Genomic DNA, 13,524 nt, shown 5'->3' with positions numbered 1-13,524 from the left:
ACCATCAAGACAGTGAGTGGAGACCCAGCTGGCTGACCTTGCAGGCCCTGTTGGCTTGGGATGTGTGGCTGTTTCTCTTTCTTTTTTCCTTTGAAAAAAAAAATTATGTGCTAAAAATAGGTCAGTTTCAGAAGAAGAGGTGTTTGGAAAGCCAGGTAATCCTGTAGTGGCAGCAGTGTTAGTGGCCACTGAGGGTTATGGCCCAGAGACCAAGACGGTGGCATGCTGCCTTGGTTTAGACCCCAGTCCAGCCATTGCTGAGCTGCGAGATTTGGGGCAGGTTGTTTAGCTAGTTCTCAGTTTTATTGTGCGTAAAGCATGGGTAGTAATAGCATCAGTGTCTGTGGGCTCCTTGAGGATTAAAAGAGAAAGCTCCTAGCCTTGGCCTAGCATAGTGCACAGCACACGGTAAGCACTCAACAAAGGCCAGTTGCTGTCATTTCCATTTCCACGTCAAGGAAATGGAGGCTCAAGATTTTCTCTGACCCACCAGAGGTCAGAGAGAGTGCCAGAACTAACCTGGATGTCATTCTTTGATGCTGTCTTTCACTCCTGACACTTCTTTGCACTCAGTTCATTCATTCATGAGGCATTTATTGAGTTTCCCTTAAGCTCTCAAGCATCAAAGTACCCAGGTCTTTGATACCTCCCAACGATTCAGTGGCAAAGAATACAGACATATGCTTCCTGCCCCCATGGACTTAAACAGGTGGTGGGAAGACAGAAAATAAATAAGCAGATGAATAGATAAAAAAATTCCAGAGTTCTTCAGAGGATGTGAATAACAACACTGTCGAATAGAAGTAAGACAGTGTGGTAGAGAAGAATTGGGAGAGAGGAAGTTGTTTCCCATGGAGTCTTCAGAGAGGCTTCTCTGAGAAGGCTGAGATTAATGTTTGATGTGGAAGATACCCTGTGAATCACTGGGGTGAGAGTATTCCAGGCTAGGGGACCAGTGGTGGAAAGACCCTGAGTCCGTCAAGAGCTGGTTTGGGCTTCCAAAGCCTTGAGAAGATGACTCAACTCCTGCCAGAAAGCAGTAGTCGGCCCTTCCTTCTGTGTAGAGGAAACCTTTTCTCGCCTTTCCCAGCCAATCTAAAGTTTCCCTGAAGCAGGTTATGACCCTTGGCCAACCCTTTCTCTCCAGCTCCCTCAAAAACAGAAATGCAAAAAGACATCACCGTTGCATGAGAAAAGATGAAAGATGCTATTCTGGCTTCTGAGTGGGACGAGCGCTGGCCCGGGGCCAGGACAGCTGGCTGCAGTCCCAGCTCTGCAACCCCTCTCTTTGCAGCCCTGTCCTTTTCATGCCTGTCTCCCCACCTGTAAGTTTCAGAGCTGGGCCAGGTGACCCCTTCCCTCCTGACACATGGGAGAGCAGCGAAATCCCTGAATCCACTCAGGGGTTGTAGAGGGGAAACAAAAGCAGGTTTCCTTGGTTGGGTGGGGCCGCCATCCACACTGGTGGAGCCTCCAGCTGGGTCTCCAGACTGGGCCATCTTCATGTTACCCAGAGATGCCCGTCCGCCTCCGCCTGCCGCCTCCTCTTCTTGGCAGGGTGAGCGCTGACCCTGCACATGGCGCCTTCTTTCCTTCCTGGTCGTGATGCCTGGCAGCATCTGTTGAGACGTTACCCAGAGCACGGCAGACGGCTGTCTTCCCTGCTCTCTCCCGGAGCCTGGGAGGGCTGGCACACGGGAGGAGATACGGTTCTGCCTGCCGCGTCCCACTGGGTTCTTTTCTTCCGGGACATTCAGATGTATCAGACTGAGGCCCGTGGTAAACCCCACAGGGAAGCTGGTCTGAGCAGAGGCTTTTATTTCCAGGGGACACCTGGCCCTCCTGTATCCCAGCAAACGTAGCTGGGTGACATGGTAGAGGACAGTCACCATCACCCAGCGTGTCAGAAATCGAGGCACCCTCCAAGAGTTTAGTTTATTCCTTTATTACCTGGTCAGAATCTCTGACCTGAGAGGTTAGGTGGTTTGCCCAAGGTCACACAGCAGTAAGTGGTCAATGAAGCTGGGCTTATCACCCTAGGCACTGCTGATGCATACAGGAGGTGATGCACCAGCTCAGATAGTTTCTTTAAAATATTTTGTTTGGAGATTATGTTTTGAGCCTGGGTACATAGAACATAGCTATTTTTTCCCATTTCTCATTCATATGCTGGGATTAAATATTAATGTGCGTGCATGCGAGTCACTTCAGTCGTGTCTGACTCTTTTCGACCCTATGGACTGCAGCCCACCAGGCTCCTCTGTTCATGGGATTCTCAAGGCAAGAATATTGGAGTGGGTTGCCATGCCTTCCTCTGGGGGATCTTCCCGACCCAGGGATCGAACCCAGGTCTCTTACGTCTCGTGCATTGGGCAGGTGGATTCTTTACCACTAGGGCCGCCATGTAACAAATACTTACTTGGCACCTACTATGTGCCAGGTTCTGTTCCAAGTCTTTACAATTACTAAGTTTCCCCAATTCTGATCACAACCCCCAAGAGATGAGCACCGTGATTTCCTCATTTTATAGATAGGGACATTGAGGTACACAGAGGTTAAATAACTTGGTCAAGGTCATACAGTTAAAAAAAAAAAGTACCAGAGCTGGGGTGCTGGCTCCAGAGTCATACCTTTAAGCCCTATGGATGCTGAGTTTCACTGGTCACAGACCATCATCTGCTAGTCCGGAGGGGCATGCTTTAGGGTCACTAATCTCCTTGAACTCTCCAGTTCACACCAGAGCCTGGAAAGGGCTTGAAGGCATTGGATCAGCTTCAAGAAGGTCGCTGTGTCTGTCTGCTCCACTGTGCCGTCTTGGAAGTCGGAACACGTCTCTGGTCTAAAAGATACCCAGCAGCAAGTTCATTATTCTCCCTTGAAGTCCCTTTGCTAACTTCCACCTTTGTTGTTTTCCTGGATTTATTATAATGGGCCAAATTAACCTGAGTTGCCTCCCAGAGTCTCTGGGAGAAAGAACCAAATGAGCAGATCAGACACTGTTTTCTGGGTCCTTGGGGAGTGCCTGAGCCATCAGAGAGACATCATCTTATTTATAATACATTCACTGTTCAAAGAGCTTTAAAACACTTTTTTTTTTTCCTATTAGGAGTATTGTTTCTATCTGTTGAGTCCATGAGTGTTTGACATTGGATGACTTTATAAAACATTCTACTAATTGGATTTGTTAAAGCAAATAAATCAAACGCTAATTGGAACGTGCCCTGCCATTATTTTTGCTTACTGAATTAGATATAATGGTGTGAAGGCCTTCTTATCATATTTGTGCACTTATTTAAACACCCCCTTGGCACACACTTCTGCAAATTCAATTAGATATTCCAAAAAGGAATTCAATTTATGCCAGGCTGGTTTACATTCATTCTGGGGGCAAGACTCGCCTACCCATGATAGTCTGCCCACGATTAATAAGCCACTTAGATATCGCCCTGCCTTCAGAGACTCTTGTTGGCGCGAGGGCAGCATCTTGATGACTTGGGGGCTGTGGGGCTTTATTGCTTGAATGTGTGTGTCCACAGAGCAGGGCTGGCTTCATGGGTGTGTCACTTGGGCACTCAACCAGGGCCTGGCACTTGGAAGGGCTCTGTGCTTCGTCTAATGATCTGCAATGGTCATGTTGAAATTCTTAATCGTTTTGAAGCAAATGGCTTTGCACTTTGGTTTTGTGCTGGCTCTCCCATGAATGTAGTAGCTGAGATCTCCCTGGTAGACTTTCTGGCCAAGAAGGGGGTCCTTGATTTGAGTCTTGGCTCTGCCCTTGATTGACGGGGTAATGTTGAGAATGGCACCTGCTCTCACCTTGGTTTCCTGGTCTGTGAAGTAGGAGCACCAGTCCTTACCCACTGAGAACACGTGCTGTGATGTCGGTGAAGTGTTCCCACATATGAACAAGTTCTGTTTTGAGAGCGCTCTTGTAAGCCCAACTTGTTCGTAAGTCCAACAAAGTTAGCCTAGGTACCCAACCAATACAATTTGCTATATAATACTGTCAATTCTAAAGGAACTCAATTGTTTATATTCACTGGAAGGACTGATGCTGAAGCTGAAGCTCCAATACTTTGGCCACGTGATTCGAAGAGCCTACTTTATTAGAAAAGACCCTGATGCAGGGAAAGATTGAAGGCAGGAGGAGAAGGGGTCGACAGAGGATGAGATGGTTGGATGGCATCACCAACCCATTGGACGTGAGTTTGAGCAAGCTCTGGAATGTGGTGAAGGACAAGGAAGCCTGGAGTGCTGCAATCCATGGGGTCACAAAGAGTCAGGCATGACTGAGCAACTGAACAACAACTGTGTTGTAATAGGTTTATAATACTTTTCACACAAGTAACACATAAAAAAAAGATTTTTAATCTTAAAGTACCTTGAAAAGTACAGTAGTACAGTACAACTGCTGGCATACAGGGCCTGGCATCGAATGAACAGGCAGGAAGAGTTATGGAAAGGAGGTGTGGGAGGTGGTAGAGCTGAAGAATGGTCAGCATTAGGCCACTGGCAGGGATGGGCAAGGTGCAATTTCACTCACGCCTGACATTGATGGCACAGGTTCTGGTTCCTTGCTGGAACCAAATGGATGTTCACATCTTTGAAAGTTTGCAGCTTGAAGGTTCAGATATTGGGGACTTAACCGTATTTAAATCCAGTAACCTCTCGTGCTTCTCTCAAGCCTTTATCCTACAGGCTGGGAATGTAGCTTCGAAAGGAACACAGTGGATGACATGCCCCCCGCCCCCGCCTTCCACTTCCTGCAGGAAAGAAGAAACGTTCTACAACTGAGAAATGGGAAGGAGGTGTCAAAAGCACATGACATCAAACACTCAAAGGGTGCAAACACGGTACTTTTCTGTGACTGTGTTAAAATTGTAAAATTTTACGGGATCAAAGCAGAGGTTAGCCAACTAGAGCCTCCAGGCCAGTCCTGGACCTTCACTGATTTTGTACTCCATCCTCAAAGGAAGATTGGTTTTTACATTTTTAAATGGTTAGACAAATCAAAAGAATACTGTTTTGTGACATGTGGAAATCATAGGAAATTCAAAGTGCAGTGTCAGTAAATCCAGTCTTATTAGCAAACAACTCTGCCCATCTTTCTGGGTGACTTGTGGCTGCTTCTGCTACAATGGCACTGCTAAGTCTTAGTGACAGAGACCAAAGGGCCTTCTGTGGTAGGAAGAATACCAGATTGGTCCTCAAGGTTACTGGCCCTTGGTATTTGTGTCTTGTTTAATCCCTGTCCTTTGGGAGGGACTGGGATGGAATAGATTTCAACCTTTTCTAGATTTTTTTTTTGTTTTGATGTGGATTATTTTTAGAGTCTTTATTGAATTTGTTATAATATTGCTTCTGTTTCATATTTTGGGTTTTTGGCTGGAAGGCATGAGGGGTCTTAGCTTCCCAATCTAGGATCTAAGCTGCACCCCCTGCATTAGAAGGCAGAGTCTGAACCACTGGACCTCCAGGGAAGTCCCAGATCTCACTCTTATGATTAGGTTATGTCAGTGACCAAGGTGAAGGGATTTCACAGATATAATTAAGGTCCCAAGCTGGCTGACTTGAATAAAAAAGGAGATGATCTTGTTTGGGTGGGCCTGACTGAATCAGATGAGCCCTTAAATAGGATGGAACCTTGCTCAGGAAGAGAGTAGAGAGGATTTATGGCAGGAACTGTGGGTGGCTTCTAGGAACTGAGAGCCGCTTACATGATGACCCCCAGAGGGCAGGAGTCAAAGTGTTAGTCATTCAGTCTTTCGGACCCTTTGCAGCCCCCGTAGCCCAACAGGTTCCTCTGTCCATGGGCTTCTCCAGGCAAGAGTACTGAAGTGGGTAGCCATACTCTTCTCTAGAAGCCCTGATGCTATAATTATTACAAGGAACTGAATTCTGCCAAACACCCTGCAAAAGTTGGCCTGGACTCCAGAAAGGAAATCGGGTCTCCCGTCACCGTGACCTCAGCCTTGTGAGGCCCTGATAAGGTGCAGCCTGGCCTTCACTTCTTACCTGTGGAAACCAGGAGATAAAAAAAGCAATGGGTGTTGTTTTGAGTTTGTGATAACGTGTTGGTAGCAAGAAAAAACCAATACACCTGTAAGGGGAACTTCTTTACTGTCTGACCGTCTATAGAAAAAGCTGGTTGACCCTTGTCTTAGGGAGTGGGGTTGGTAAGACTTAACTTTCATGTGTGTGTGTGCGCAAGCTCTGTCATGTCCAACTCTTTGTGACCCCATGACCCACTTTGTGACTGTAACCTGCCAGGCTCCTCTGTCCATGGAATGTTCCAGACTAATACTGGAGTGGGTTGCCCTTTCCTCCTCCAGGGGATCTTCCTGACCCAGGGTTCAAACCCTCTTGCATCTTCTGCATTGGCAGGCAGATTCTTTACCACTGCACCATCTGGGAAGCCCACTTCCACGCACAAACATACATATATAAGTATTAAAAAATGTGCATATATTTATATACATACTTAACATAGCTCAAGTACAGTGCCTTGCATGGAGCAGAAGCCCTGGAAACCTTTAGTTTCTCTTCTGAACTCAATTCTGTTCAAGAATACATAGGATCATATCTGAGAAATGCAGAGGCAGACACATTTATATTTTTATTGAATTTCTATTCCTCTCATTTTCAAAAGAGGAGCTCATGTTTAAAAAAAAATCCTGATTGGCACTATAAACTTTATTTATGCTTTAATGTATCTTAAAGTATGTATCCTGCACTATTTTTACTTCCCTTACAGATGCTGATATGCTATACATTACCAAACCCAAATGGATTTTCAAAATCCAATTTCCTTGCTACCGTTTTCCATTTCTCTGTTGACTTTTTATGCTTGACTCACGTCAGAGCATCTGGGGCCTTTGCTACATTTTGACCTCAACCTGTCCAAGGAAATAGCTTCTCTGTCCCGATGTAGGGAGATACTGCTGAGTCCTCAGCTTATGGCCATGTCCACAGTTATTTGGGTCTTCTCCCACCTGGGACATGGGCTTTGGAGGCTGAGCCCAGTTCTAGGGGTGAGTGTAGGTTTAGGAGACTTTTGTTTTCTTCCAAATTGATGGTGATGGGGTTGACATCAGTTGAGTGGGGCCACTTTAAAACGGAGTGAGCTGAGCATCCAGATGGCTGTCTTTTGGGAATCTCTCCAGTTGTAAGCCTTCCCCAAGTAGCCTGCCACAGACACCCGTGGTCTGGAGCCTCTTCAGCAGGTGTTATGGTGCCAAGGAATTCCACCAAGAGAGGTAAATATAATTTGTGAAAGAGCAGGTGGAGCTGCAATAAGACTTAGGATCATGGGTCTGAATACTCCATGCTGAGGACCCGCAGAAAGCTAGCCTTCTTGCCCTTCTCCTCCTTACCGGGGGTTCTCAGTAGCCAGTCCTGGTGCTGGTGACGTGGCTCGCCTCTCTGTGGCTCCTGAGAATTTCTGACTCTCTCTGAGTCTTTGGAATTCTTAACTTTGACCACTGGAAGCCTCCTTTGTGATCCATCTTGCACACCAGAAAGTGAAGGCCCGATAAGGAAGAAAGGAGGTGAGCTGAAAAGGCTGTACCCCCTGGCAGTGTAGACTGCTGCCAGAGTGTATAATCTGAAGCGCATAACCACTCTTATTTCTCAGTGTGTTGTCTGAGAGGAAGAAAATCCAGGGAGAATTGCTTACAAAACATGAATCAAATGTGTTTTCCCCTCCCGAACAGCTTTCAAAACTTATCTCTGGGTCAAGTCAGGCCGACAGGGAACTAGTCTCTAGATTGTACCATATTGGCTTCCAGTGAGTTGCTTTTCCTGAATTGTATGTTTGGTTGATACTATCAGTTTATATTGAGAGTGATTATGAGAAATACTCTCATGAAATTGACCACGCACCTCTTGCATGGATGTTGTTTCAGATATTGTGCATTGTGGGATGGTTGATTTCTGTTACCAGTACCCCTGTGGAGAAGTTCTTGTGTGATCTAAGCACCTGGAATGATTGTAATTTACCAGAGCTGTTTGGCTTTTATTGTCTGAACACAGAGTATCCAGTAACTGAGCAGATTGTCCTTTTTCTGCTGGCATCTGGAAGCTCAGAGTCAAATAGGTGACTCCCTTTCAGCAGGCGGACTTGTAGGAAATGGCGGTTTGGACTTGTAACTCTCTCCTTCTGTCCTGCCTGTCTGTCTTCTCCTGCCTTCAGTTTGCTTTTTGCTATCTCTTGCTGTATTTCCTGCTTCTGTGTTTGTCCATCATCTGTGGCTGGACTAGAGTTGTGACCTCGGCAGGTTGTTTAACCCCTTAATGCATCAGTTACTTTACACTTAAAGTAAGGATTAAAAAACCTACTTCACAAAGTCATGAGGATTAAGTGAAAACAAACGTGACCTCAGCAGTTTTCTGTGATCAGTGCCTAGTATATTACCTGACACAGAGCAAATGCTCAACAAAGCACGCTTCTTATATTAGTCAGCATATGCAAGGCTCCGCTATGGTAACGACTAAACCCTAAGATGTCAGTGGCATTAAGACTAGAAAAGTTGGCATTTTGCGCCTGATGTGTTGAACGACAATATTATTGGTCAGGTGACTGGGTGACTCTCTTTCAGTGAGTATCTCAGGGATCTAGACATCTCTCTTTCTTAGATGCCACTGTCTTCAAGTACACCTTTGAAAGTCTTTGCAGTAGGGCAGGTGAGAAGGATTGTTGGGAAGAGATTACTTTTGTGGACTAGTGTTGCACATGTGGAGATCACTTTATGATACATTTCCAGGGTTTACCACGTTGTCTTCCCCACATGCAAAGTGGCCGGAAATGTAGAGTTCTCATGTGTCTAAGAGAGAAGATCTCAACAGTTTTCCATAGGCCTACTATCATCTTGGCTGTATGTTCCTCTAAAGACCTGGAGGCTGATCTCCGTTTAGGATGATCAGTCAGCTCTTCCAGTGAACGCTTGAGATGCTGCAGGCTCCTCCACTTGCCTTTCAAGCATGTCGGGATCTGGATGCTGTTGGTGGCATTGACTTAGTTCATTTGTCTCCCACAGGCTGGACTTCGGTGAGGCAGGAGTGGTGTAAGGATGGGAGAAGGCGGTCCTTCCTGAGCAGTTGGAACTGTTGCTGCTACCCTTTTCTAGGTTTCAAATGAAGTGTGTTGTGTCTCATATCTGTGGCATTCACTCTGCTGTTTTGGTCAGCTGAGGTCTATAGAGGGAGTGGTTTGGAGAGGCTAGTTTGGAATTTGGCAGACAGGCAGCATGGGGAAGGAGCTTTCTAGGTAGAAGTGGTGAGTGTGAGACCAGAAAGAGCAGGTGGAGTATGGGGACTGTTATCGGCTCACTGTTCCTGAAATGTAGCTTGGGGTCTGTCTGGTATCCCACTCACAGTTTTAAAAAATGTTCTTTATTTTGGTAAAAGTCACATAATATAAAAAATCCTATTTCAACCATATGTAACCGTACACTTCAGTGTCACTAAGAACATTCACATTCTGTAACCCTCACCATCATCCATCACCTTAAGTTTTCATCTTCCTAAACTGAAACCTTGTCTCCATCCTCCCTACTCCCCCGGCCCTTGGCATCTACCCGTGTACTTTCTGACCCTATGAATTTGACTCTTCTTAGTACCTCGTATAAAACAGTCTGACAGAACTTAGTGATGAAACCACCACCACCACCACCAGGTACCTCGTATACGTGGGATTGAACAGTGTTTGTCTGTACCTGATGTATATTGCAATGCATTTTTAAGGTTAACTTATCAAACAGATTGGACCTTCTTTTTTAAATTTTTTATTTATTAAAAAAGATTTGTTTTGGTTCATTTGTTGTTGTTTAGTTGCTAAGTTGTGTCTAACTCTTTTGGGACCCCATGGACTGTAGCCCCGCAGGTTCCTCTGTCCATGGGATTCTCCAGGCAAGAATACTGGAGTGGGTTGCCATGCCCTCCTCCAGGGGATCTTCCTGAACCAGGGATCGAACCCACATCTTCTGCCCTGGCAGGTGGTTTCTTTACCATTGAGCCACCAGGGAAGCCCACTGGTTTATTTAGTCAACAGATACTTCTTCAGCCCCTCCTCTCTGCCAGCGCCATTTCCCAGCCAGTCTAAAGCTTATTGCCTAGTGGAAGCTGGTTGACTGGCCCTGTCCTTGCCTTTCAGAGGTCACCCTTCTTCACTCTGTCTGGGGTGCAGTCTCCTCTGCTGTCTGCCCCTGACCTTTCCTGTTATCTCTTAAGACTTCTGTCTTTGTCTGTTGACCCATATGCATCCACATGGTCCATCCATTCTTCCCTTAGCTCCCCAAAGCACAGTGACACAGCTGCTGTTTGTAGCCAGCTCTCACTGAGGGCTTGGAGGGACTTGACACTACAGGACAGGGAACTGTTGCCAGTCCATGGTCAGAAAGGCTTCCTGGACCACACCAACCTGGGATCCCCTCAGGCAACCCAGTGCCAGCTTTCATAGCACATTTGGAAATGCAGTTACTTACTAGTTTGCTTATTTACTGTCTGCCTCACTCCTTTCTAGTGATGGCATGCCTCTTATAAACCACTGTATAGATAGCACCTTGTTCTCTGCTCGATCTGCCCTAAAAGCTCGATTAAATACTTGTGAGAGAAAGAATGAATACATGGAAGCAGACAGAAATTTTAGTTTCTACCAGTGCATCAGTCATTTCCCATCACAGGAAATTTCTCATTGTCTCTCACCTTCTGTAGGTGTCTGCTTTACATTATGTTTCTTGGACCTCTCTCTCCCTCTCTTTTCATTCTCTCTCTAGGTGTCTATACTGCAAATTCCTGTTGCTGTCTAGTGCAGAGCTATTTAAAACTCTGAACTCAAGCCCCAAACTTGCACTGCCAGAATAGATTCAGTCCTCCTTTGTCCAGCCTGACTCGTTGGGGCTTCTAAAGACTGACTCTTTCAGGTTTCCATACTCAGAAAGAAAGGGCGTGGAGAGAGCTTTGCCCTCATAGGTTTACTTTAGCAGTGTTGTGACTATATTCTGTATCAGATCTGTCAACAGGCCTTCCACCACCATTAAACAGAGGAAACCCCAGGTCTGGGTACAGAAGAAGGGTTTTGACCTTTGTTGCTGATGGAGAAGGGGGAGTGGTATTACATGAAGCTGCAGACACAGGCAGGGGTTATTCAGGGATGGTTTCTGTATGTGGATCAGAACCACAGATGTGGTTTGGATGTGTGATAGGGGAACCAGTGGCTGTTCAAGGAAGGGAGGTGATGGTGTGACGAGGTCTGAGCAGCAAAGAGACAAGAAGGCCCTGGAAATGTGGACCAGCACGTAAAGCTCAGTCCTGGTGGTCTCTCCTTCTCTGTACATCCTGCCAGCTCACCCTGGAGTGCTCTTCCTCCTGCTCTGTGCCGGTGGAGGTGCTCCTAAACTTCAAAGCCCTGATTATTTCTCCCCTTCTACCTCCCATCCCAGAATATAGTCACCTTTTGCTTCTCTGTTCAGACCAGCATTTCCTGGTTGCAGCGCCTGTTCTGTACATCACATCTCTCAGTGTCACCTGGAGGGAACTTAGAGCCCAGAGCGTGTGCTCAATCCAGTTTACACAACTGATTGTAAAGTGCTGGTGGTGGATGGCTTGGACTTTTAGGGAGAAGCTTTAAATACTGACAGCCTTGACTTCATTATCTTCCTGGGGCACAATTGTCTAATTCTCTACAAATTTGATTTTTACTCCATGAAAACTGCTCTTATAGGGAGGGAAGTGGGTGCTGAGAATTTTTGCTGTGCCAGTTACTTTTTCTATATTACTCCATTTTATCCTCCTGATATTTCTGCCAAGTGGATCTTCCCCTCCGTATTCCAGGTAAGGAAACTGAGACACAGATGGCGAAGCATCTGGTCCCAGCTGACCCGGCTTTGCAAAGCTGAGATCCGTGTCTCATTTTGCAGGACTCCGAAGCTGGTGCTCAGCCCGCTGCCTTGCAGCATCTCTCCACGTTGGAGGAAGCAATTACAGAGGCATGCCCTGGCATTAATTTTTTCTACTTAGATGGGGACATTGCTGTTTACTTTCTCAGGAAGGAAGATTGAAAGCAATGTAACTAGCCTTATTAACTTTTTTAAATAGGAGGCTTGCAGATGCCACTGTCTTTCCTTAGAGCACCAAAGCAAATATAAAAAAATTCCAATTTGCTTGCCTTTAGGAAAAGAAAATCTCCTCCAGAGTTTAAAATTCAAAGCTGTAAATGAAGAGCCACTGAGATGGGGGTAACGAACCAAGCCTCAGACATAAGGATATACTTACCCATGTCTCTTTTGTCTGCAGGTGGCTGTTCCTTTGATGAGCACTACAGCAACTGTGGTTATAGCGTGGCCCTGGGGACCAGTGGGTTTACCTGGGAGCAGATTAACACATGGGAGAAACCAATGCTGGACCCAGCGGTACCTACAGGTACGTGACCAACTGTGCTTGAGGCTCTGATGGGGGTGGTAGCTTTTACAGTGACTCATGGAGAAGAATTTTATTCTGGGTTGAGCTGTTGGGGAGGGCAGTAGGTAACTCTGTTAGTAGTAAGTTCATCACCCCCAGAGGTATGCAAACCAAGGCTGAGTGCATTCTTAAGGGTATGGTAAAAGTATCATCTGGATTCAGGAAACTTTTAGATTTCTTTGAGCTTTGAGATTCTGAACTTTAGCTACAAGTGGGGCATCCCTGAATTTTGTCTGGGAGTCTGAGAGTAATGGGACCTTAGGGGAGGAGCACTTCTCCATAATTTGAGGTCATTTCTTTCCTCCTGGACTACACAGACACAGCTTGTAAATAAATATACAGGGCAACTTCTACAGTCCAACTATTACTGATAAAGTTGATGTCCCAACATCCTGAATGACAAATTTACTCTTTACCAAGGGGACTGAAGGCCTAATATACATTCCTTTTTTTTTTTTTCTAATATACATTCCTGATGAATACCTGCATGAAGCAGGCCTTTGAGAATTATAGCCAGTGTATTCCAAGGAAGGTGTGGCGGAGGAAATGCTTTTGTTCTAGTTGGGCCTTCAGAGGATTGGATGATGCTCATCTACACTGGGGCTTGCTGTTTGCTTTACTCAGGTCTCCAACTCAAATGCTAATCAATTCTGGAAACCCTGTCTTAGACACACACAGAAATAATGCCATACCAGCTATTGGGACATCTCTTAGCTCAGTCAAGTTGACACACAGAATTAACCGTCACACCATGAATGGCCTCAACTCTCCACTGAACTTCAGCTGCCATCAGACATCCCTTAGGAACTTGATGTATGTGACCCACTGCACAGCTGCCTTGTCTTCTCAGCTGCTCGGAGAGACAGCTTTGCCAGCATGTCATTAAGCTGGAGACAGAAAGGTATGCAGAGGTGTCCAGGTGCGGGTGAAAGGTGACCAGAGATGTCCAGCTGAGGGTGTGACCAGGGTGACCATACTTACTCTGAGCTTGGCTGCAAAGCAGGAGGCTTGTATCTTGGCTCTACCTTTCCTACTGAGGACATCAACTGCTTGTGTATCTTTCTCCCG

At 46.0% G+C, this 13,524-nt stretch overlaps 1 protein-coding gene across 8 annotated transcripts in view; it reads left to right on the top strand.

Annotated features, from left to right (window-relative positions):
• The window catches only part of PTPRT (protein tyrosine phosphatase receptor type T), a 1,160,687-nt gene that overhangs the window by 312,704 nt on the left and 834,459 nt on the right, over nucleotides 1-13,524 (top strand). For all 8 annotated transcript variants that reach the window (XM_069548590.1, XM_069548586.1, XM_069548589.1 and 5 more), the window contains exon 2: nucleotides 12,292-12,417. In XM_069548590.1, coding sequence (XP_069404691.1) covers nucleotides 12,292-12,417 — 126 coding nt within the window. The remainder of the gene's footprint in view (nucleotides 1-12,291; nucleotides 12,418-13,524) is intronic.

Source organism: Ovis canadensis, chromosome 13 (genome assembly GCF_042477335.2).
Source record: "Ovis canadensis isolate MfBH-ARS-UI-01 breed Bighorn chromosome 13, ARS-UI_OviCan_v2, whole genome shotgun sequence".
Classification (NCBI taxonomy): domain Eukaryota; kingdom Metazoa; phylum Chordata; class Mammalia; order Artiodactyla; family Bovidae; genus Ovis; species Ovis canadensis.
The sequence above is the reverse complement of the archived record's forward strand: the minus strand, read 5'-3'. Positions and strand labels throughout refer to the sequence as shown.